Source organism: Leucoraja erinacea, chromosome 4, assembly GCF_028641065.1.
Source record: "Leucoraja erinacea ecotype New England chromosome 4, Leri_hhj_1, whole genome shotgun sequence".
NCBI lineage: Eukaryota > Metazoa > Chordata > Chondrichthyes > Rajiformes > Rajidae > Leucoraja > Leucoraja erinaceus.
The window spans coordinates 2349312-2374650 of NC_073380.1; the positions used below are offsets into that span (position 1 = coordinate 2349312).

At 43.3% G+C, this 25339-nt stretch overlaps 1 protein-coding gene across 10 annotated transcripts in view; it reads left to right on the forward strand.

Annotated features, from left to right (window-relative positions):
• The first annotated feature begins 690 nt into the window (after positions 1-690).
• Positions 691-25339, forward strand: part of lrrfip2 (leucine rich repeat (in FLII) interacting protein 2) — an 87466-nt gene continuing 62817 nt past the window's right edge. For 7 of the 10 annotated variants that reach the window (XM_055633529.1, XM_055633536.1, XM_055633534.1 and 4 more), the window contains exons 1-3: positions 691-790; positions 5769-5954; positions 13598-13684. In XM_055633529.1, coding sequence (XP_055489504.1) covers positions 5865-5954; positions 13598-13684 — 177 coding nt within the window. In that variant the 5' untranslated portion in view covers positions 691-790; positions 5769-5864. Of the gene's footprint in view, positions 791-5768; positions 5955-13597; positions 13685-17690; positions 17739-21767; positions 21948-25339 lie in introns of all 10 variants that reach the window. The other 3 variants (XM_055633531.1, XM_055633535.1, XM_055633524.1) reach the window with 2 other exon arrangements.

Genomic DNA, 25339 nt, shown 5'->3' on the forward strand with positions numbered 1-25339 from the left:
GCCCTGCAAAACCTCTGCAGCCAACCTCGATGGGCATACACACACCTTGCCTTCCAGCCCTGCTTGCGGCAGTCTATGACCAGCTCTTCGTATAGAAGGAATGGGTGACGTTTCGGATCGAGAACCTTCTTCGGACCGAAGATCGTAGTGTCTTTGCTGCAGACTATTGTCAGAGTCATTGTGTTCAGTTCTGCAGCTTTCGAGGTGTGACTGGCACAGGCTGGGAAACAAAACCCAGTGAGCATGCGCAGTATGGGGACGGTGGTGCGCGCCCCCGCACGCGGGGCCGGGGCCGGGGCCGGAAGCGCTGCACGCGCACGCACGCTGTGGGCGTGAGTGCGTGGTGCATGAGGGCGTGGGGGCGTGAGTGCGTGGTGCGTGATGCGTGATGCGTGAGTGCGTGAGTGCGTGGTGCGTGATGCGTGATGCGTGAGTGCGTGAGTGTGTGTGTGCGTGAGTGCGTGCGTGAGTGCGTGAGTGCGTGGTGCGTGATGCGTGGTGCGTGCGTGAGGGCGTGAGTGCGTGAGTGCGTGGTGCGTGGTGCGTGATGCGTGGTGCGTGAGTGCGTGAGTGCGTGGTGCGTGAGTGCGTGAGTGCGTGGGCGTGAGTGCGTGGGGGCGTGAGTGCGTGGTGCGTGAGGGCGTGAGTGCGTGAGTGCGTGAGGGCGTGAGGGAGGGACGTTGCCTTCGCAAGGCCGACTGTCAAAGTAAAGCAGGGAGGGAGGGAAGGGAGGGAGGGAAGATATTCGGCTTGTCGTTCGTGGGCAATGTACGAGCTGGCGATCCTGAGGGTGAGCATCGGTTTCAGACGTGTGTGGTTGAGCTGCCGAGGGGGGGCCTGCCCTCCTGCCCGCCCGCCCCGAGTGTGTGGCTGGGCCGATGGTTCGTTGTTGTCCTCCCGGTTTGCGCTTCTCCGGAGCGGGGAGAAGCCGCACCTCCGCCCCAGGCCGAGCCACACTGCTGGGCCTGCAACTTAGTTATATCCTGCATCTGGCTCTTGTCCAGATGAGTTTTTTTTATTTTTTTAAAGCGTTTAAATCTGCGGAGTCAGTTTTGAGGTGGAGTTAGGTTGTGTGAGGGGACGTTAACACTCCCAGAATTACCGCAGCACGGACACTGGCCCTTCGGCCCAATTCGTGCATGCAGAGCAAAGTGCCTCCCTGAACTGTTCTTATTTATCTGCGTTTGGCTCAAATCAAACTGTAGCTGTTCTACCCAGTGGTGTCCAAATGTATTTTAAATGTTGTACCTGCCTCAACCACTTCGTATGCAAGCTTATTCCATACCCCCATCCACAGTGTGAAAAGGTTGGCTTTCAAGTTCCTTTAAACCTTTCCCCAATCAACCCAAATCTATGCCCTCTAGATTTAGCTCGACCCAACCCTGCAAAGAAAACTGACCATTACCTTATCTATGCCCCTCGTTACCACCATAAACCTTAGGGAAAACAATCCCAGCCTATGTGGTCTCTCCTTGGAACTCTAGCCCAAAGATCCTATACCAAGCTATAGGATCTTTGCTCTAGCCTTCAGTCCGAGATATGTATAATAAATGTAATCTAGAGCCTGCTAGATGCAGGAGTGATTTGTTGTCATACTTCATTCTAAGACTAGGAAGAGTCAGCAAGCACAAGACTGATGATGGAGCAAGGAGATGACAATCTCTGTTACTACACAATTCCTTTGGCATATACACAGACTATCCTTAATCTACTGCTTTATTCCCACTGACTAATTTTAAATCCTCATTCTTGGTTTTAAATATTTCTGTAACCTATTGCTTGATGACATTAATTGCAGACTCCCATTTTGCTCTCCTCGATTGCGGGTGGAATGGGGTGGTGTTTTGCAGGGTTTTGTAATTGACCCTCTTTTAAGATTCATCTTAAATCATTCCTGCTCTAAAGGTCCTCTTTCCTCATCACTCTTGATTTACCATTTACTTTCCTTACGCTGCTGCATTTTCTTTTAATAGTTAAGGACAATATATAATTAATATTGCACATGATGCATACATGAGCCCTTCAATTCAGGAATAGATTTAAATGTAGGCACACAGTTCATTGAAAGTGGCATCTAGGTACATACTTTGTTGAAAGTGGCATCACATGTATATAGGGTAGTCAAAAAGGCTGTTGGCACGTGCATTGGCCTTCATCAGTCAGAGTATTAAGTATAGTAGCTATGAGGTCATGTTGCAGTTATATTAGCGAGACCACATTTAGAGTTTTGTGTTCAGTTCTGGGACTTTTAAGGCCTGAGGGAGAGGTTGAACAGACTCAATTATTTGGTGTGCAGGAGAATGAGGAGTGATCTTAGAGGTGTATAAAATCATGATAGGAATAGATTAGGTTGATGCAGAGTCTCTTGCCAAGAGTAGGAGAATCGGGAACCAGAGGACATAGGTTTAAGGTGAGGAGGGGGAAGTTTAATGGGAACCTGAGGGATAACTTTTTCACACAAAGGGTGGGGAGTGTATGGATGAGCTGCCGGTGGAGGTAGCTTAGGCATGTACATTTACGGGTACAAGGAAAAGACGGGTTTAGAGGGATATTGGCCAAACGCAGGTGTAGATGGGGCATGTTTGTTAGTGAGAGCAAGTCACGACAAAGGGACTGTTTCCACGCTGTATGACTAAGGGATGTTTATAATGTTATATGGACAATGAGACTACAATGGTCTACATTGAAGTGGCTTCATGCATTGTTTATTGGGTTTGGAATTCCATGGAACTAGGAATCACTCTTTATTTCCTAAGTTCGATGGTAATAGATTTGTGCTTTGGAACCCTGAGTAGCTGGGGCATCTGCTTGTGGTTTTGCTTCCAGTTTGACTGTGGAATCAAATCACTGATATGATGGTAGCAGCACTAAGATTACAGAATAAAAGCACTGAGGAAAAAAATGTGACGGCACAAAAATGTCGTAATTTGTTTTGAAGTGAATTTTTTAACTAGTTGTATAACCATATAACCATATAACAATTACAGCACGGAAACAGGCCATCTCGGCCCTACAAGTCCATGCCGAACAACTTTTTTCCCTTAGTCCCACCTGCCTGCACTCATACCATAACCCTCCATTCCCTTCTCATCCATATGCTTATCCAATTTATTTTTAAATGATACCAACAAACCTGCCTCCACCACTTCCACTGGAAGCTCATTCCACACCGCTACCACTCTCTGAGTAAAGAAGTTCCCCCTCATGTTACCCCTAAACTTCTGTCTCTTAATTTTGACGTCATGTCCTCTTGTTTGAATCTTCCCTATTCTCAAAGGGAAAAGCTTGTCCACATCAACTCTGTCTATCCCTCTCATCATTTTAAAGACCTCTATCAAGTCCCCCCTTAACCTTCTGCGCTCCAGTTTTACTTGAACAGTGGTGAATTGGAGACGAAACAAGCTTCAGAAGCTGGAATCTTGAGCAAGTAACACTGGTGGAGGAACTCAGCAGGTCAGGCATCATCTGTGGAGGGAATGGACAGAATGTTTCAGGACCCTTCTTCAGACCGATGGAGTAAGGGGAAGAACTGAAGAGAGGTGTGGTGAAGTAAATCCCGCAAAGTGATTGATGGATAAAGGTCAGGAGCATGATTGGCAGATGGATGGAGTAAGTGGCAAATGCTAGCAGTGAAAATATGACAAAAGGTTGTCAAATAAGAAAAGAGGATGAGTGACTTGTAAAGCTGAAGAGAAGGATATTTCCAGAAATAGATGGGGGAGGGAAGGTGGGGGAGTGAAAGAGGGGATGATAAAAGGGAAACATGGGAATCTGAGATAGGATTAATGTATGGAGGAGAAAGGAGCAGGGTGATTGGGGTGGTAGAAGAAATTTGTGTGCTCTGGGGTGGGAGGGGGAGGTATTACTGAAATTGTAGAATTCAATGTTCATACCACTGAGTTGTAGGCTACCCAAAATGTAACACAAAATGTGTAGGAAAGAACTGTGGATCATATTTTAAATCAAGGGTAGACACAAAATGCTGCAATAACGCAGCGACACAGGCAGCATCTCTGGAGAGAAGGAATGGATGACATTTCGGGTCGAGACCTTTCTTTGTAATATGAAATGCTGCTCTTCCACTTTGGGTGTAGCCTCACTCAGGCAAAGAACAAGGCCAAGGGCAGAAAGGTCGATATGGGAAGTAGAGTTAAAATAGTTAGCAATAGGGTGTTCCAGCAATATTGATGGACAGAGAGCAAGTGTTATGTGAAATGGTCATCTAGTCTGCATTTGGTCTCACCAGTGTAAGAAGGCCACATAGGGAGCTCCAACAATAGTGGTTGGCAGAGGAGCAAATACATCTCCTGTTCGGTGGGGACGGTGGGAAAGAGTTGCAGAGAGTGTGGTCTCTGCAAAACAGAAAGGAGTGGGGACGGGATGACGTTTCGCCAAATACTCATGCTCCAAGGCCTGCTGGAGCTCTGGACTGCTAACTGTTTTAACTCCCCCTCCCATTCCCATACTGACATTTTGTCCTTAACATCCTCCTTTGTCAGAGTAAGACCAGACACAAAACAAAAGAACAGGACCTCGTATCCACCTACAACCAAATAATGTGAACATTGAATTCTCCAATTTCAGTTAATGCCCAACCTGCCAACCTTTCTCTCCACTACCCCACCCGCCCAGTTTTCCTACTCTCCCACCAGTTCCCACTACTCTACTCGCATTACTCCTTTCCCCTCCTCTGTATGCTCATCTTCCACCACTGGGTCCTGTATTTCCCTTTTATTTTCCCTGACCACTCATTGAACTCCTCCTCCTCTCACACCCTTAAGGGCCTGTCCCACCAGCATGCAATTGCATGCGTCTAGCACGACCAAACGTGGTGGCTTGAGCCGTACGGCCTCGCGGGGCCGGTCCCACTTCCAACCCCGGAGCCGTCTGGAGTTGTGCGGGGCTGGTCCCGACATCATACTCACCAATCAGCTGGGCAGGAGGCGGGCCGATAGAATTTGGACGTCGCATGGTGTCGGGCAGTTACGTCATCACGCAACGGCACGCCAGGCGGTGACGTCATCGTGCAACGCCACGCGCTAGGCGTACGCCGTCAAGATGCTGCGTACGGCGTCGGGACGGTGCGTATGGCGTAGAGACAGTGCATACGCCCATCGAGGTGCTGCGTATGGTTCAATGCGGCTGCGGGCCGACAGGCCGTTGCCGCGTGGAATTTTTGGACAGTGTCAGTTTTTCGCAGCCCCGCGCGATGTCGGGACCAGCCCCGCACATCTCCATACGGCTCCGGCGATCGAAGTGGGACCGGCCCCGCGAGGCCGTACGGCTCAAGCGACCACGTTAGGTCGCGCTCGCCGCATGCAGTCGCATGCTGGTGGGACAGGCCCTTTATATCTTACACTCTTTAGTTTCCTTTTCACCTCTAGCCTTTGTCACTTTCTCCACCCATCTGCCTATCAACATTTACTTCCCCTTTCACTCTATCCGCCAAATACTTGCCAGACTTTGCCCCACCCTCATCACATGAGTTTGAAGAAGCATTCCAACCCAAAATATATTCAGTCCACAGACGCTGCCTAATCTGTTGAGTTTCTTCAACATTTTGTTATATGATAAAGAACAGCAGCACAGGAAATGTAACCAAAGCATGTTTGATTGCCGAATAATAGTAGTGTGGTAAGCCATGGGATGTATGGTGTAACTCATCAGATTGAACAATTTGAAATTTGCACTTTAAATTTATGACTTGTATGTATGTTCTGTCTGTGTGTAGGAGACAAAATTGTAAATTTCTTATTTTCCCTTCACAGTGCAACCGTAGAAAGGAACAACTTTTCAAATCATATTTGGTTCTACAATCCTGAGTGCCTCAAATATATTGTATATTGTTTATTAATTTGGAGAGAATGGGGACTCCTGGTGCTGGAAGAAAACGAACACCTATTAAAGACAGATTCTCAGCTGAAGATGAAGCACTGAGCCATATTGCGAGAGAGGTTAGTTCAATGTTCATTTTGGTCATGTTTCTAATCTGGTTTAGTTTACAGAGACAGCGTGGAAACGGCGCCAAATCCGCGCTGAACAGTGACCCCCACACACTGACAGTAGCCTAGGAACAACTACAATTTTACCAAGCCAGTTAGCCTTCAAACCCGTATGTCTTTGGAGTGTTGGAGGAACCCGGAGATCCTGGAGAAAACCTACGCAATTCACGGGGAGAACATACAAACTCCATTCAGATAAGCATCCGTAGTCAGGATCAAATCCGGGTCTCTGGCGCTGTAAGACAGCAACTCTACTTCTGCGCCACCATGTGCCCTGGTTGTGATGATGAGTTTAGGATAGACAATCGAATGTTTTACTTTGCTGCAGCAACATTGAATTTCGAGATCAAGGGATTAAGAGTTATATTTTGCAGTGTATCTGTTAGTCCAGAATGCAGTTTTATTATTGGAAGATAATGCTGGGATCTTCAGAAAGTTAACACTCGTGGTGATCTGAGTAAATATTTATAAAACCATTATTTTTGAACGCCTTATACTAAATTTGGTATACATCGTTTAAAAACGCTAGACAAACTCAAAAAACTGGAGTAACTCAGCGACTCAGGCAGCAACTCTAGAGAATTGGTATATGTGACGTTTTGGGTCGAGACCCTTCTTCAGACACTGTTTAAAAACATTTATCCTCATGAAGTAAATGTAACAACATGGAAAATGGAAGAATGCCGTTGGTTCTTTGAACTTGCTGATATGATCAAATATAGTCATGGCTGATGGTCCAAATTCATTCTCGTGTTCAATGTCCCTGAAAGTCTTTAGCCAAAAGATCTCAATCTAAATTCAAGCATATATTTAGTGTCTTAATTTCCTTCAGAGGGAGAACATTTATTTTCTCTCAATTTTTTTGATTCAAGAAATTTGTCATCTCAGCCTGGCTTACCCAATATCTTGGGGTAATGACTCCTGGTTCAGGACTTTCCCCACCACTGAATTTATCCTTCCTGTATTTAATATGTCCACTCTACATTAATTCCTCTAAATTATAATGAACAGAAGCCCAATCATTCCAATCTCTTGGCCTCCAACCTTATAATTCTCCATCCCACGCTAACCGCTTCCCAAAATCCATAAATAGGACTGCCCTGGCAGACCCATTGGTTCTACCTGCTTCTTCCCCATAGAACTCGTCTCCAAATTCCCTGACTTTATCCTGTCCACTTTGTCCAGTCCCTTCTGACCTACATCTGATGCACCTCGCATGCCCTTCAATAACCTTCAATTTCTAGGCCCCCATTGCCTCATCTTTACCATTGACAATCAGTCCCTTTATACCTCCATCCCCCACTAAAAAAGTCACAAGGTCCTTCGTTCCTCCTTGAACAAAGACCCAATCCGTTTTTCTCTACTAAAATTATCCTTTGTGTGGCAGAACTTGTTTCCCCCTTAACAACTTCTCTCTGCACTTGTCTCACTTTCTTCAAGTTAGCGGTGCCTGCCTTTTTGTTGATTATGTCGATCAGTCCTTGTTCCAAACGTATCCTGGCACCAACCCCAACACTTTCTCAGCTACATCAATGACTACATCAGAGCTACCTTCTGCATCCATGCAGACCTCGTTGATTTCATGAAAACAAAAAATATAGAAACAAGATGCCGGTTTACAGAAAGGGACGGTGATTTCATTATCTTTACCCCTAACTTCCAGCCTGCCCTCATATTCACTTGAACTATCTCTGACTACCCTCACCCCTCTTTTGATTCTGTCTCTATCACAGGGGACGGACTATCGACTGATGTCTACTACAAACTACCACAGTTACTTGGAGTAAACCTCCTCCCATTCTGCCTCTTGAAAAATACTACCAAGATGAGGCTTTTAATTCTAGAACACCCAAGATGTCTGCTTTCTTTAGTAAATGCGTTTTACCCCCTGCTATCAGAAATTGATTCCTTACCCTCATCTCCTCGGTGTCCCGTGGTTCTGCTCTTGCTCCCCCTCTCCCTTTCTCCAGACAGAATAAGAATAGAGTTCCCCTGTTCCTCGCCTTTCTCTATTAGTTAGGCTGTCGGATTATGTGGAGAAGGAAGGAGAATGGGGTTAGGAGAGAGATATAGATCAGCCATGATTGAATTTTTGAAGTAGTCTTGATGGGCCAAATGGCCTAATTCAGTCCTATCACTTATAACCTTTCATCCCACCAGCCTCCACATCCAACACATCATTCTTTGACATTTCCACCCCCTCCAACGTGATCCTACCAGAGGTCGTGCCTTCCCATCCCCACCCCTTTCCGCTCTTCTCAGAGATCGCTCCCTCGCCAACCAAGGCAGGAATTGGTTCTTATGACAGTCTAGGTTATCACGTGGGAGTGGAAATAGTAGCATACAACCCAGCAGTATGAACATTGAAATCCCCAATTTCAATTTCAGGGCACTTGTCTTGCCCTCACTCAAACTTGGAGCACACATTTTTCCCCATCATCTCCTACCACCCTAGTTACTCTGCTCCTTGTCCATCCATTGTATGCTTGCTTCCCAACCATGTCCCAATTTCCATTCCCGCCTCCATTCTCCTACTCTCTGACCATTTCCGTACACGTCCCTTTCTCCATCTCTTCATATCACTCCTTGTCTGAAGCAATTTGTCTTCACATGTAGCCATTGTTGCTTTATCTGTCTATCACCCAGCCCCCCCCCTCACTTGTATCTATCTATCTATCATTTGCCAGGCTTTGCCCCATTCCACCTCTCTTTTGTAACTGCCCATCACTTCTTCATTAGTTTAAAGAACGACACAAAACCTGGAGTAACTCAATGGATCAGGCAGCAATTCTGGAGAAAATGGATAGGTGACGTTATGGGTCATAACCCTATTTCTACTGCTTGCTACTGCACAACCGCCAACAGCTGGGCTATCACGTACTAATTGTAGTGGGGGGGGGGTGGGGGGGGGGGGGGGAATCTGGAAGCAAGAAAAAATGAGGATAAATCAGGCTGGCAACAGATCACTTGAGGTAGGGTCAGAGTAAGCCACATGCAAATTGGAGGGACAGCACTTCATATTTTGCATGGGTAGCTTACAACCCCGCAGTATGTATGTCGAATGCTCTAGTTTTAGGTAACTTCTACAAACACTCCCCTCTCCCTCCTTTCCCTTTCCCATCCTTTCCTCCACTATAAGCAGGGCTGCCAACATTGGGTGAGAGTCGGAAGTGAGAAATTGCGAGAGACCAAGATCGAGGGAGCTTTTGCAATTTCAGCTTGAAATTGAGCAATCTGGTGCATACTGTAGCAAATCTTTTAACTTACACTTGAATGCAACATTTATGGTTTAAATTGGATTAGCTATGAATAAGGTTAGGCTAAATTACATTCCTAATTACATGCCACAGTAGAGCCAGGCTCTGATCAACGGGTGCAGCACACGAATTTTCGTTGTCTCTGTACTGTACACTGACAATGACAATTAAAATTGAATCTGAATCTGAATTATCTTAGTGTAATCATGTATGGAAATCAGATTATAATCAAGCACTTGGCCCATGTTGACCATCCTGGGTCTCACTGCACACCTGGTACTACTCCTGACCCTGACTTCAGTTGCATACCTTCTCTCATTCCTGACCCTGAGTCCAGCCTTACACCTGGCCCCCTATTCTACCCTGATCATAGCTGCTTACCTGCTTAGGTTCCCAGTGCTGAACACTCCCATTGTCCCGGCTTTGACTGTACACCCAGTACTATTCCAGACCTTGACTCTGGAGGCACACTTGGCCTTGCTCCTAGCCCCTCTGGCCTGACAATATATCTGGCCCACGCATAAAGCCCCATATCGGACCCCCAGGACTTAACCTCTTACGTTCAAGTCCACAGGTGCTTATCTAATGTGGTAATCCTTTATGGGACATTTCACGGACCAAATTTTCTATAACAATATTTGCTACATCCACTGACTTCCTTGTTATCTAACATGCTAGTTACTTTGTTAAAGAAGTCATCAATTGGTTGAACACAATTTCTCATCCATAAAATTATACTCACTTATATTCTGTTACCATTTCCTTCATTTTCCTAGCAGACTGTCCTGAAGTCATTTTAACCCCCAATATTTTCAGTATTTTGCTGTCTTCCTCAGCTGGGACTTTTCCGAAATGCAAAGTCCAATAACTATATATTTAAGCAATAATACTATATTTAATGTGATCTTGAGAGTACATAATATTTTCTGTGGTATTCATAACACAACAATCTTTATATCAACGGGTCGATGGTGGAAAAGGTCAAGAGCTTCAAATTCCTGGGCGTGCACATCTCCGACGATCTCTCCTGGTCCGAGAACACTGATGCAATTATAAAGAAAGCACATCAGCTCCTCTACTTCCTGAGAAGATTACTGCTTCTGCTTCCATCCCTCCCTCCGCCCCAGCTCTCCAACACCCGCGGCCCATGCATTTGATATTAGTTTTGAAAATCTCGTTGATCACAGAATTTCTCACGACAGATCATGAGAAATTCTGTGATCAGCGTGAGAATTTGGCGAAGTGAGTGAGTCTCGCGCTCAATGCGTGAGAGTTGGCAGCTCTGACTGAAAGTCAGTTAACCAGTTCCACGGTTCACAACCATGTGAACCCTTTTGGGATCACAACGTACCTAGCCAACCAGTCTACGTACCTAGCCAACCAGCATCCAGTCTATGTACATCATTGGAGACCCTCGGACTATCTTTGATCGGACTTTACTAGCTTTATCTTGCACTAGATGTTGTTCATGTTATTCCCTTTATCATGTATCTGTGCATTGAATGGCTTGATTGTAATCATGTATTGTCTTTCTGCAGACTGGCTAGCATGCAACAAAAGCTTTTCACTGTACCTCGGTACTATTACTATTAACATAGAAATTAGGTGCAGGAGTAGGCCATTCTGCCCTTTGAGCCTGCACCGCCATTCAATATGATCATGGCTGATCATCCAACTCAGTATCCTGTACCTGCCTTCTCTCCATAACCCCTGATCCCTTTAGCCACAAGGGCCACATCTAACTCCCTCTTAAATATAGCCAATGAACTAGCCTCAACTACCTTCTGTGGCAGAGAATTCCAGCGATTCACCAGTCTCTGTGAAAATGTTTTTCTCATCTCGGTCCTAAAAGATTTCCCCCTTATCCTTAAACTGTGACCCCTTGTTCTGGACTTCCCCAACATCGGGAACAATCTTCCTGCATCTAGCCTGTCCAACCCCTTAAGAATTTTGTAAGTTTCTATAAGATCCCCCCTCAATTCTAAATTCTAGCGAGTACAAGCCAAGTCTATCCAGTCTTTCTTCATATGAAAGTCCTGACATCCCATAGTCTGTCTGGTGAACCTTCTCTGTACTCTCTCCATGGCACGAATGTCTTTCCTCAGATTAGGAGACCAAAACTGTATGCAATACTCCAGGTGTGGTCTCACCAAGACCCTGTACAACTGCAGTAGAACCTCCCTGCTCCTATACTCAAATCCTTTTGCTAAGAATGCTAACATACCATTCGCTTTCTTCACTGCTTGCTGCACCTGCATGCCTGCTTTCAATGACTGGTGTACCATGACACCCAGGTCTCGTTGCAACTCCCCTTTTCCTAATCGGCCACCATTCAGATAATAGTCTACTTTCCTGTTTTTGCCACCAAAGTGGATAACCTCACATTTATCCACATTATACTGCATCTGCCATGCATTTGCCCACACACCCAGCCTATCCAAGTCACCTTGCAGCCTCCTAGCATCCTCCTCACAGCTAACGCTGCCCCCCAGCTTCGTCTCATCCGCAAACTTGGAGATGTTGCATTAAATTCCCTCGTCCAAATCATTAATATATATTGTAAATAGCTGGGGTCCCAGCACTGAACCTTGTGGTACCCCACTAGTCACTGCCTGCCATTGTGAAAAGGACCCGTTTACTCCTACTCTTTGCTTCCTGTCTGCCAGCCAGTTCTCTATCCACATCAATAATACTGAGCCCCCAATACCGTGTGCTTTAAGTTTGTATACTAATCTCTTATGTGGGACCTTGTCGAAAGCCTTCTGAAAGTCCAAATATAACACATCCACTGGTTCTCCCTTATCCACTCTACTAGTTACATCCTCGAAAAATTCTATAAGATTGGTCTTGTAGGTGATATTACGACCCTTCCAGAGACTGATTCCGTCAGCTCAGTTACTCCAGCACTTTGTACCATTTCACTTTAAAACAAGGCCTATGAGCCCTTTTTCACCGTTTCACACAGATGTTGTTACGACTCACATTGTAGTTCTTCAGTGTCGGGCTCCATCCCCCTCACCTGCCGTCGCTTTCAAGGTGGAGTATTCGATGACTCCGGAGGAGAAGGAGGAGGGGACGGAGCCAGGGGGTGACCCGAAGGTCGGAAGCTGGTTTTCCCTCCTCCTCTTCCTACACCCCACCACCCACCACCACTGTTACTTCCTTCTGCCCGGAGTCGCCATCACACTCCACCTTGGAAGCGGCAGCTGGTGAGAGGAGAGGAAGTGCCATGATGAACGAGCACATTCTGTAGTTTCTGTGGACACAAAGTGCTGAAGTAACTCAGCCAACTGAATCGGTTTCAGGAAGGGCCCCGACGTCATCTATCTGTGTTCACCAGAGAACCTGATCCGCTGAAATACTTCACCACTTTGTGTCCTGTGAAGAAGGGCTTGCTGATGCACCTTGCGGGTTGAGAATGTGGTCGGAAGCCAGGGTTCTGAACAGCCGAGGAGACGGTGAGAGCTGGGGGTGGGTCGGCAGCTCATTCCATTCACATTCACTTTACATTTTATATTAGTTTTGATCACGTTTCTGGCACTCCATGGTGCTTTATTGACACAGGAGGGGTGTCGTTGCGGGCCAGAGGCGTAGTGTTGTTTCATTGTTACGTGACCTCTGTTGAAGAGAAAATAGGATAATTCAGAAAGGCTCTGGAACCCATGGTGCCGGAAAATCGGTGTTCAACCTGTATTTGTTTAGGATCTAATTCATCTGCAGTGGCTCCACACATACACGACCTTGTTGATCTTTAAGGGGCTCTATGTTCTCCGTTATTTCTTTCTTGTCCTTGCAAAATGTCTGGATTCTCTCTTGCCTTATCGTCCAAAGCTATGCCATGTCATTGTCTTGACTCCTGATTGTACTCCCCTTGTACTTCTTAAGGATTCACTTGATCCCATCTGTTTATACCTGACCAGAGCCTCTACCAGAGCCTGCCATCCTTGCCCTTCTCTAATGAGAATTTGTTGGTTCCAAACACTCTATCTTATATTATAAAGCCCATTTGCTAGGCATCCTTTGTCTGCAAACAGCCCCCAAAACAATGGTATTTGCCTTTGCAACTTCGTGCTGTGTCTAAAAAGTTATTTAAAATTTGTATCTTGAAAAGTTGTTCTGGTTAGTGCATCAGCTGTTGAAAATGCAGGAATTGGTACCTGGCAGGAACAAAGAGTTGAAAGGAGGAAACCTTTGTTGCAGAGATCGCAAAGTTTTTGTTGAGAGATTTTTTGAAGTTAATTTGCCTTTCCTATTGCCAAATCGTTTTGGCCTTTCATTACATTAGTTTACTATTATTTTTATACCCCCAAGGTAACTAATTTTTATTGCATTTTGCAGGCAGAGGCCAGGCTTGCAGCTAAACGAGCAGCCCGAGCAGAGGCAAGAGATATTCGCATGAAAGAACTGGAGCGGCAGCAGAAAGAGGTGAATGAATCCAGCTTTCTGAATATGGTCTCTGAATGCTTGAAGAAAATAAGATGCAATGAGTAATGAAAATGGGTGTGGACGTCAGCCAGATGCATCAATAGAAGTAAAGCAGCATTACTGTTAAAATTGAGAAGACTGAAACACATTGTTTGAACCAGATTTTCAAGTTGGGACACGTCATTTAGCTTATTACCACAGGAATATTTTGCTCAATGAGGTACAGGGAAAGATGCCACAATTCATGTCAATGTGACGTTTTTCCTGTCATCCTGAATGCTGTGACAGGGAAGCGGTCACTGAAAATCAGATTTACTGGGTGTAGTTTGGGACTTTGTTATCCTATGTCTAGGGTAAGTTTGGCTGCGAGAACGACTTGGGTGACTTGAGGCAAAAAAGATAAAGGGGAAATAATTTAACATTTAAAGCACTATCATTTCAGTTTAATATTTTTGTCCACTGCCAATATGCACACCAAGCACGGAACGCAGTTACATAAGAAGTCATTAAACCTCCACACAACCTTTAGGGGGAAGAGATGAAATTGTTCGGCATGGCTGCTTTTGCCAGCCTATTTCCTATTGTGAACTGAAGCTAATATATCATTACCAAATTAAATATTCTTAGTCTGCTTAATTTACCAACTATCACAACAAACAGTAATTAGGCAATCATGTTTATTGTCCACTCAAAATAATGATTGAAGATGTTGGTCCCTCACTGCTTTGGTCTGCTGCAAAACAAAATTTATGAAAGCTAATGCACAGAAGTTTATGCATGTGGCTAGATCTGGCATCAGCCAAAAAAAATCTTCTGGTGTCTTTCATGTAAACTGTTAATAATCCATTCATTCACTAGTGGTATTTTCGAGGAGAACGGTTTTATATGGAAGATAGACACAAAAAGCTGGAGAAACTCAGCGGGACAGGCAGCATCTCTGGAGAGAAGTCTGAAGAAGGATCTCGAACCGAAATATCACCCATTTCCTCTCTAGAGTTGCTGCCTGTACCGCTGAGTTACTCCAGCCTTTTGTGTCTACGGTTTAAACCAGCATCTGCAGTTCCTTCCTACAGTTTTACATGGTCTGTGGGGAACATTGGTTGAACTATCCTGTTTCTCCATTGGATCCTTCTAAATATTAAGTGCCTTGAGCATTTGGGTCCAATTGATTGGTGATTTCCTGATGGCTTGCATTATGTTAGGTTGATATGTATCCATCAATTGTTTTCACAAGCATCGGGTTCACTTCTATTTAACATCATTATTTTATAAATGCACAGAACCAAACAATACTCTAAATTTGGCCTCCCCAATGTCTTGTACAAGTATAAAATAACATTCCAACTTCTATACCTCGATAAAAAACACAAAGTGCTGGAGTAACTCAGCGCAATAGGCAGCATCCCAGGAGAATATGGATAGGTGACTTTTGGGTCGGGGCCCTGTTTTAGATATACTATAAGGCTGGAGGAGAGGGACAGGACAGAGTTGGCAGGTGGTCGGAACAAAGGCCAGAGATTCAAACCGAAGGTGTGAGACAATAGGGTTGAAGAGTTGCAATTTGTGAAGCCAGAGGAAGGAATATAGATGGGAGGGGGAGGGAGAGACATGGGCGGGAATCAATGTGGGGTACAACAGAATGGAGAGGGGGGGGGGCAGGTGGGTATGGGGAGAGGGGGGAGTTTGAGTTAAAATTGGACAATACTATGGGGTTGTAAGCTTCCCAATGGGAATATGAGGTGTTGTATCCAGTTTACGTGTGGCCTCCCTCTGGCAATGGCGGCCCAGTAGAGGAATGGGAAGGTGATTTAAAATAGTTGGCAACTGAGATATCCGATTGGCATTGGTGGACCAAGTGCAACGGTTGCCAAATCTACACTTGGTCTAGCCAATGTTCAGGAGGCCATATCGAGAAATCGGGTGCAGTAGATGAGGTTGGAGGAGGTGCACGTGAACCTCTGTTGCACCTGGAAGGATTGCTGGAGTCTCTGGATGGGGCAAGGGTGTAGGTATAGGGATAGGTGTTACTTCTCCTGCGGTTGCAGGGGAAAGTACCTGGGGAGTGGGTAGTTTGGGTGGGAAGGGATGAGAACCAAGGAGTTGTAGAGGGAGTGTCTCTACAAAAGGAGGAAATGGGTGAGGATGGGGAGATGCGAGTGATGGTGGGATCACGTTGGAGGTGAATGAAATGTTGGAAGATGATGTATTGAATGCGGAGGCTGGTGGGGTGAAAGGTGAGGTCAGGGGAACCTTATCTTTGTTCTGTCTGATGGCAGGGAGAACGAGAGCAGAACTATGGGATGCAAACGATATGTGGGTGAAGGATCCATCTGCGACAGAAGGGGGAAACCACGTTTATTAAGAAAGAGGACATCTCAGAACTTTAGTAAACATGGTTCACCCCTGCTGTCACAGATGGATCTGTCCTTATCCAGAGCTATTTTAAAGCTAACAAAACTGTGGTTACTGGTCCAAAATGGCTTGCCCACCGGCACTTTAGTCACTTGCCTTTCACAATTTCCTAAAAGTAGGTCATTCTTTGCCCTCTCTTGTAGGGCTGTCTACATATTGCTCTAGAAATTTCTCTTGAACACATTTGACAAATTCCACTCCATCTAAGCCCTTGACACTATGGCAGTTCCTGTCTATGTTGGGAAAGTTAACATCCCCTTTTAGACAACCCTTTTCATCACGCAGTTGTCTGCAATCTTTTGGCATATCTGTTCTTCAAATTCCTGTTGACTATTTGGGGCCTATCATACCCTCACAACAAGGTGATTGTCCTTGTTTCATTTCTCAGCTCTACCCATTTAGCCTCACGAGAACCATCACTAATGTCAACTTGGACTGCTGCCATGTTTTTGTTAATCAGTAAAACAGCTTCCCCTCCCCTTCTACCCCACCCTTTTTCTACCCAGTAGTACCTGTAGCCTGTGACATTGAGTTGTTAGTCCTGTCCCCCCTCTTAGCAGGGTTCCCCAGTGGCTATAATGTTCGAGTTGTAGATACCTATCTGTGCCTACAGTTCATTCACCTTGTCTTTCAGGCATCTCGCATCAAAATAACATGTAATTTAATCTAACAGTCCTTCCTACCTCCCTGCCGTGCTCCTGCTTATCCACTAAATTTGCTTACTTCACCTTCCGTACCAACTTCCAGCCTCTCGCTGCCAAACAAGTTTAAATACTATTGCAATTCAATTTTTCAAATAAACTGAGATAGACACAAAAACAATTTAGGAGTGAAATCAAGAACTACTTTTGTCAGACAAATAATAATGCAAACTCTTCCAATGTTGCTCTTTTTGAACAGCTGTGACGATTTGTGGTTAATTTTGCAAAATTATCAGAATGTGGCTAATTTGACTAATATCCGATTGAATGGTAGAATAGATCTAGACTTAATGAAGTATTTCTCATTGTCTTGATGATACACTAAAAGTGTATCTTGAGTTTGGTGTATTAGCCATGCCTCAAATTTGATAAGAATTGCAAACCTTCAAAAAAATTGGCAAATCATTCTGTTTAGATAATCGTCATTTTATTTAACTGTACACCCATTGTTCCCTGTGAAACAGATAGTGACCCTTGTTCATCTGATCTATGTGGGACGCTTGGTACAACTGTTTACATTCCTTGGACATGGATGGTGGTAGTCATTGAATTTTATATGAAATCTAAATTGTATATCAAAGTATTTTCCTCTTGTCATCATGTAGGTCTTCGCAGTTTTGTAATATGGTGAAAGCTCACTAAGTGACATGAGTAGCTTCTGAAACTTGTTTAGATCATTTGACCTTCAACCAAAGCTGGGTAAGGGACATGTGAAGATTTGAGATCTCTGGATCGTTCAGTACTGTTGACTAAGCACAAACTGAAGTTGGAGCGTGTGTCCAAACAAAAAGTGAATTTGGTTTTCCATCATGTTTCTGTGTTGGTCTGATCTTTCAGTACTTTTTAATATCTCAAATAGATTTTTCTTTGTTTTCTTTTACTTTACTATGCAGCTTTATCGCTCATCTAACAGAAAATGGGGAGAGATTCACCAATGGATGGTACAAAGCCTGATGTTGCTTGTTGTGAATCACCCTAATGTTTGATTTACTAACAAATACACTATTAACTCTGTTTACTTGGAATTGACTGAATTAACAAGGAAAGTCACAAAATGCTGGAGTAACCCAGCAGGTCTGGCAATATTCTGGAGAACATAGATACATTTGGCCATTCGGCCCTTCGGATGGCTGATCATCTACAATCAGTACCGCGTTCCTGCCTTCTCCCCATAACCCTTGATTCCGCTAGCCCTACGAACTCTCTTTTGAATGCAGCCAGCGAATCGGCCTCCATTGCCTTCTGAGGCACAAATTCACAACTCTCTGTGTGAAAAGGTTTTTCCTCATCTCAGTTCTAAATGGGCCACCCCTTATTCTTAAACTGTGGCCCCTGGTTCCTGACTCCCGCAACATCGGGAACATTTCCTGTGTCTAGCGTTTCCAATCCCTTAATAATTTTATATTTCTAAGATGCCCTCTCATCCTTCTAAATTCCAGTGAATACAAGCCCAGTCGCTCCATTCTTTCATCATATGACAGTCCCGCCATCCCGAGATTTAACCTTGTGAACCTATGCTGCACTCTCTCAATAACAAGAATGTCCTTCCTGAAATTAGGTTAGATTGGTGAAGTTTTGGGTCTGGACCCTTCTTCATGCTTCTGACTGAATTGAAACTTTTATTTTAATTCTTCAGATAAGTTTTTTTAATGATTCATGTAGGATATGGAATTCATATATTGCAGTTAGAAAACTAGCGAAATAAGTGAAGTCAAATAAAAACTTCAGTGTGCCATGACAGAACAGGGCAGAGAAATGCAGATGGAGGTTCATTTGAGCTAGTGTAAGTTGTTGCACTTTGGGAGGTTAAGGGGAAAATATACAATTATTGGCATGACACTTAACAGCATTGATGTTGGGGCCCAAGTAAACCAGTAAAAAGAGTGGTAAAGATATGCTTTCATAAGACGGGGCATTGAGTACAAGAGTTAGGAAGTCATGACGTAGCTTTATAAGACTTTGGTTAGGCCGCATTTGGATTATTGCATGGAGTTCTGGTCACCACATTACAGGAATGATGTGGAGGCTTTGGAAAGGGTGCAGAGGATGTTGACGAGCATGATGCTTGGATGAGGGGGCAGTTAGACAGAGTTGGGTGTTTTCTCTGGAATGTCAGAGGTTGCGGGAGACCTGATAGAAGTATATAACAACATTTAAAAGACATTTGGACAGTTCTTGCCTCAACTACATCTTCGGACAACTCAATCCATATAGCCACCACCGTCAAAGGATGTGGAAATGTTGGAAAGGAAAGGAGATTTGGGATGGGATCGAGATTGAAAAGATGGAGGGTTCGAATAATTTTGTTTTGTGGGAGGTTGTGATAATAACAGAAGAAAGGTAAATGGGACTATAGTCTTGGCTTTCTAATGTATCTATTTCTTGTGTTCCATTTCATTGGTCCAATATATTACCCCTGTAGTTATCTCACTTGTGACAATGGGTGGTTGATCCACAGTTGCCTTTGCCCTTTTCATCTTTTAGTTAAGGTTGCAGCATTTCCATTCCTATATCATCGTCCTCGTTTCCACAGATGACTATGATTATGGCCAAAGTTTCTCACATCCCTTCCTTGTGCAGTAGATACAGGATTCAAACACAGTATTTCTGTCCTGCCCTCTGCACCCATATGACTTTTTGATCCATCATCAGCATACCTTTTTGTTTAACTGTTCATCAACGATGCCACAGTGATCCTATTGGTAGAATTGCTGCCTTGGAGTGCCAGAGATCCAGGTTTAATTCTAATGTTGGCTACTGTGTGTGTGGAGTTTGCACGTTCTCCCTGTGTCTGTGTGTGTTTTCTCCAGATACTCCGCTTTCCTATCACATCCTAAAAGCATGTGGGTTGTAGGTTAATTGGCCTCTGTAAATTCCCCCTAGCGTGGTGGGAGAGGATGTGAAAGTTGGATAACATACCCTTTCAAGGTAATGTTCATGTCATAGGAGCAAAAGTATCGCCTATCGAGTTTGCTCCGCAATTCAATTATGGCTGATTTATCTTTCTCTCTCAACCCCTTCTCCAGCCTCCCCCCCCATAACACTTGATACCCTTACCAATCAAGTATCTGTTAATATCCACCTTAAAAATACCCAATGACTGACTCTACGGCCATCTGTGGCAATGAATTCGACAAATTCACCACCCTCTGACTGAAGAAATCACCTTTCTTTGAGGCGATGGCATCTGGTTGTTGAATCTCCAACTAGTCGAAAGGTCCTTTCACCATCCACTCTATCCAGGCCTTTCACTATTCAGTAAGTTTTAAAAGAGCCCCCCTCGCCCTCACCCTTCTATACTCCAGTGAGTACAGGCTCAGTTACCAAGACTTGAGCAGTTCAGCAGGCTAGGACTTTATTCCTTGGAGTGCAGGCGCATTCTGTGAGGCATGATCTTATGGAGGTGTCTAAAATCAGAAGAAGAATAGATAGTATTTGATCCAGAATAGGGGAGCTAAGAACCATGGGACATAGGTTTAAGGTGAGAGGGGAAAGATTTAAGAAGAGCCTGAGGGGTAACATTTTCACACAGAGGATGTGGGTACATGGAACAGCTGTCAAGGAGGTACTGTGGCAACATTTAAAAGGCATTTGGGCAGGTACGTGGATAGGAAAGGTTTAGAGGGATATGGGCGAAATGCGGGCTGTTGGGACTAATGTAGATGGGGCATCTCTGTTGGCATGGGGAAGTTGAACTGAAGGGCCTGTTTCTGTTTGACTCTGATTCTTTGCAGGACACCAAGTGGAGAGGATTATTGTGGAGGAGGTGTAATTGCTGATCATTACTGATCATTACTGATACAGGTCAGGAAATTGAGGCCGCCGAGTTTGGAGATGAATTTGGTTGGAATTATGGTGTTGAAGGTAGATTATAGTCGATAAATAAGAGTCTGACGCAGGTGTCCTTGTTATCCAGGTGTTCCAGCAATGACTGTAGGGCCAAGAAAATGGCATCTGTCATGGACCTGTTGCACGCAAAGCGGGCGGATTGCAATGGATGTAAACCTCCTGGGAGTGGGTGTTGATGTGTGTCGTGACCAGCCTCTCAAAGCACTTCATGATAATGGGTGTCATAGACTGTCGTCATGCAAGCATGCGGCCTTGTTTTTCTTTGGCAGTGGGATGATAATGGTGGTCTTAAATGAGGTGGGAATCTCAGATAGGAGTAAGAAGAGGTTAAAGATGTCTGTGAATACCACCACCAGCTAGTCTACACAGGTTTTGAGGACATGGGGGGGGGGGGGGGGGGATTCCATCCTACCCAGAAAGACCGAACTGACATCTGCAACAATGATGCAGGTGTTGTTGAGTTGCTTTACATGTTGCTTTCCTTGCTGTATTATGATTATTACATCCCTGCTATTGATGCTCAATTAAAACGGACCAATTTGACCACACTGAATCTTTCTATACTTTTCTAACAGTTAACTCAATGCTTGCCAAATGCCAATCGGGCAGGCACATCTTCATTCTAAAAAGGAGGCAATGTGAACACATTCTTCATTCATTTGATTAGTGTTTTTTTTTTTACAAACCCGACGTGTAATCAAACTAGTTGGGTAATTAGTACAATTTAATACTCACATTTGGTGGTTTATGCTGCAAATAGCCATCAATAGATCAATTTTCAGTTATTTTTATATTTTGCTGTAAATTGGGCAATCCCAGGAAGGATTGTTAGTTGCTTTTTGGCATGCTCTCTTTAAATAGTGTATACCACTTGTTTAGGTAACGTAAATTTTAACAAATTATTTGGGTGCTTGAATGCCTGTGTTTTATTAATCTCATAAATCTCAATTTCTTCATGTTCTTTGCTGTACTTTCACAATATTTGCTTCTCTTTACTTTGTGCATGTTTTTTTTTTCACTTTGATGAACTTGTATCACTTGGAAACAATTATGTTGATTAGTTTGGCTTCTTGATCATCTGTTCATTTCACTTTCTGATTCTGTTTGCTGTCTCCTTCCAGGAGAATACGGAACGTGCTAAGCATTCTTTTAGGCCTCACCAACATTATCTGGTTTGTGAACATTTCTTTTCTTCCATTTTCATAGTTGATATCAGCTCCATTCATTCTCATTTATTTTATTTTTGCTTTAATCAGACAGCTGATGATGCCTTTTCTGTTCGAAGTGCAAGCAGCCAAAGGGTTAGTACTTCAATTCCATCACTGATTCTGAACAGCTTTCTATGGCTCATCTTATAAGACAATTATTTAACTTAACCAGGCAAAGTATTGAAAGACTGGCTGCTGATTGTCGTCAAAATTAGCCTGCTAATGAATGGCAATTCTGACAAGAGATTAAATTTGGGAGATGGCAGTGATTCAGAGTGGCAAAGTTTAAAGGAGATGCGAGTGCCCGGAATGCTCTGACAGATAGATGCCCAGAGTCTCTTGCCCATAGAAAGGGAAATCGAGAACCAGAAGACATAGGTTTAAGGTGAGTGGGGAAAGATTTAATCGGAATCTGAAGGGTAACCTTTTCATGCAAAGGGTGGTAGGTGTATAGAACAAACTGCCGGAGGAAGTAGTTGGGGCAGGTACTATTGAAACATTTAGGCAGGTGCATGGATAGGACAAATTTAGAGGGTTATGGGCAAAATGCAGGTAGATGGGACTACTGTTGATGGGACATGTTGGCCGGTATGGGCACGTTGGGCTGAAGGTCCTGTTTCCGCGCTGTAGGACTCTATGACTCCAGGCCACATTTGGACTCTTGTGTACAGTTCTGGCCGCTGAGTTACAAAAAGAGTGTGGAGACTTTGGAGGGGAGCTGGTATTGTTTTACTATTGTCTTTGCACCGAGATTGTGAAAAACTGTTTTCTGTGCTATTCAGTTGGATCTTAATTACAGTCAAGCCATACACAAGGACATCGGGTGGTGCAAAGAGAAAAATAACCTTTGTGCATAAAATAGTTACAGCGGTATTGTGGCACAGCTGGCAGCACCGGAGAACCGGCTTGAATCCTGACCTTGGGTGCTGTCCGTGCAGAGTTTGCACGTTCTCCCTGAGTTCACGAGGATTTCCTCTGGGTGCTCCAGTTTCATCCCACTTCGCAAAGGCATGTGTGTTTGTACATTCATTTTAATCTGAAAAAAATGACCCCTGGTATGGAGTGGATGTGAAAGTTGAATGACATAGAACTAGTCTGAACGGGTGATCAACAGTTGGCTTTGATTCTGCAGGCTGAAGGGCCTGGTTCCACACTATCTCTAAACTAGAAAAAAACTAAGCTGCAGGCAAAGTGCAGGTGAAAAGGTCCATATTGTAATAGGTTTGGACTACGCCCGCTGGTTACGAGAGTTTTTTTCACTAATCTAACAACGAGGAATAAGGTGTTCCTGAATCTCCACACTTAAACAATCACACTGATTATTAAAATCATTAAATATGGATATTGCTTTCCTACAAGAGACACATTTGAAACAACAAACTCAGATCAGATTAAGGGCAAATTGGATAGGTCAAACCTATTACTCCTCATTCACCTCTAAAGCAAGAGGCACGGCCATTATAATTCGGAAGGGCATACCTTTTAAATTAAAGAAATCCATATTGGATAAAGAGGGAAGATATGTTATAGTCACGGGAGAAATTTACAATACACCATTAACTATGATAAATATTTACGCGCCTAATTTTGATAACCCACAATTCTTTAGGAAAATAATAGATTTAATCGCAGAGCATAATTTTCAAAATATAATAATGGGGGGAGATTTCAACTGTGTTATAGACCCATACTTAGATAAATCAATAAAGCTAGGGAAGCGTCTTGTTAAAACTAACACCTGTGAATTTTTAAATACTTATATAAAAAATAATAACATAGCTGATGTTTGGAGAATAGCAAATCCAAGTGGTAGGGAATACTCATTTTATTCATCAGTTCACAAAACTTATTCGCGAATTGACTATTTCTTATTGGACACAGAATTGATCCCATATACGAATAAACCATCATATCATAATAGTATTATTTCTGATCACTCACCATTGACTTTTATACTTAAAATTGAGGGAATGCCGAGTATAAAACCTTTTTGGAGGTTCAATGCACACATATTAAATAACCCGCAGGGTTATGAGTATATAAAAGAACAAACAAAACTTTTTTTCGAAATAAATGACACGCCGGGTATTTCTGCACTGCTATTATGGGAAACCTTCAAGGCATATATTCGCGGTGTCATAATCTCTTACCAAAGTTTTCAAAATAAGGAAAATAAAAGAGAACTTCAGCGGATAGAACAGAAAATAAAATTATTAGAACTGTACAATGCAACTGACCCAACCATAAATAAACATAATAAGATAACTTTATTGAAATATAAAGTCAATAGAATACTATCGGCTAGAGTAATAAGATTATTCCAAATTACAAAACAAGCACACTTCGAATTTGGGGATAAGCCACATAAACTACTTGCGAGGCAACTGAAGCAACGAGAAAAGGAAAAAACTATTACTAAAATTAAATCGGATAAGGGTGAGTTTCTAACATTGCCTAAGGATATTAATAAGAGGTTTGCCCAATTTTATCATAATTTATATACATCTAAAATAAAGACAGATGTAAGTAAAATTACAAATTTTTTAGATAATTGCAAGCTCCCAAAATTGGATAGTTTAGAACAAGAGCAATTAGGAGCACGGATTACTAGTGAAGAAATAAAACAAATAATAAACTCACTGAAAAATGGGAAGACCCCAGGACCAGGCGGTTTTAGTAATGAATTTTATAAAAGATTTCAGGAGTCAATCGTACCAAGATTATTCAATTTATACATGCAGGCTTATACTGAAAATAAACTACCAGAAACCCTAGCAGAAGCAACAATAACGCTTATACCAAAAAAAGATAAAGATTTAGATGAACCGGGTTCTTATAGAGCTATTTCACTTCTAAATACGGATCAGAAAATTTTAGCAAAGATTCTAGCTAGAAGGCTAAATAATTATATTAACAATTTAATAAATACGGATCAAACGGGATTTATACCCAAAAGACAATCATTTAATAATTTGAGAAGGCTTTTCAATATAATGTACTCTCACAATGAGGACAATGAAGATATTTCAGTTGTCACGCTGGATGCAGAGAAGGCATTTGATCAAGTAGAATGGCAGTATTTATACAAGGTACTCCAAAAATTTAATACGGGAGAGAATTTTATTAGATGGATTAAACTACTTTACGATAGACCTACGGCAAGAATATTAACTAACAATACGCTATCTCCAAAATTTTACTTATCAAGGGGTAATAGGCAAGGGTGTGCCTTATCACCATTGCTATTTGCCCTTATGATAGAACCGCTGGCCGAAAGGATTAGAAATCACCCGAATATTCACGGATATAACACTAAGGACTCAAAGAATAAAATTTCATTATATGCCGATGATATCCTTTTATATATTACTAATACACAAACGAGTATACCCACCTTATTAACACTAATTGAGGAATTCGGCTCTTTTTCAGGATATAGAATAAATTGGAATAAAAGCGAAATTATGTCTTTAAAACCACAGGAT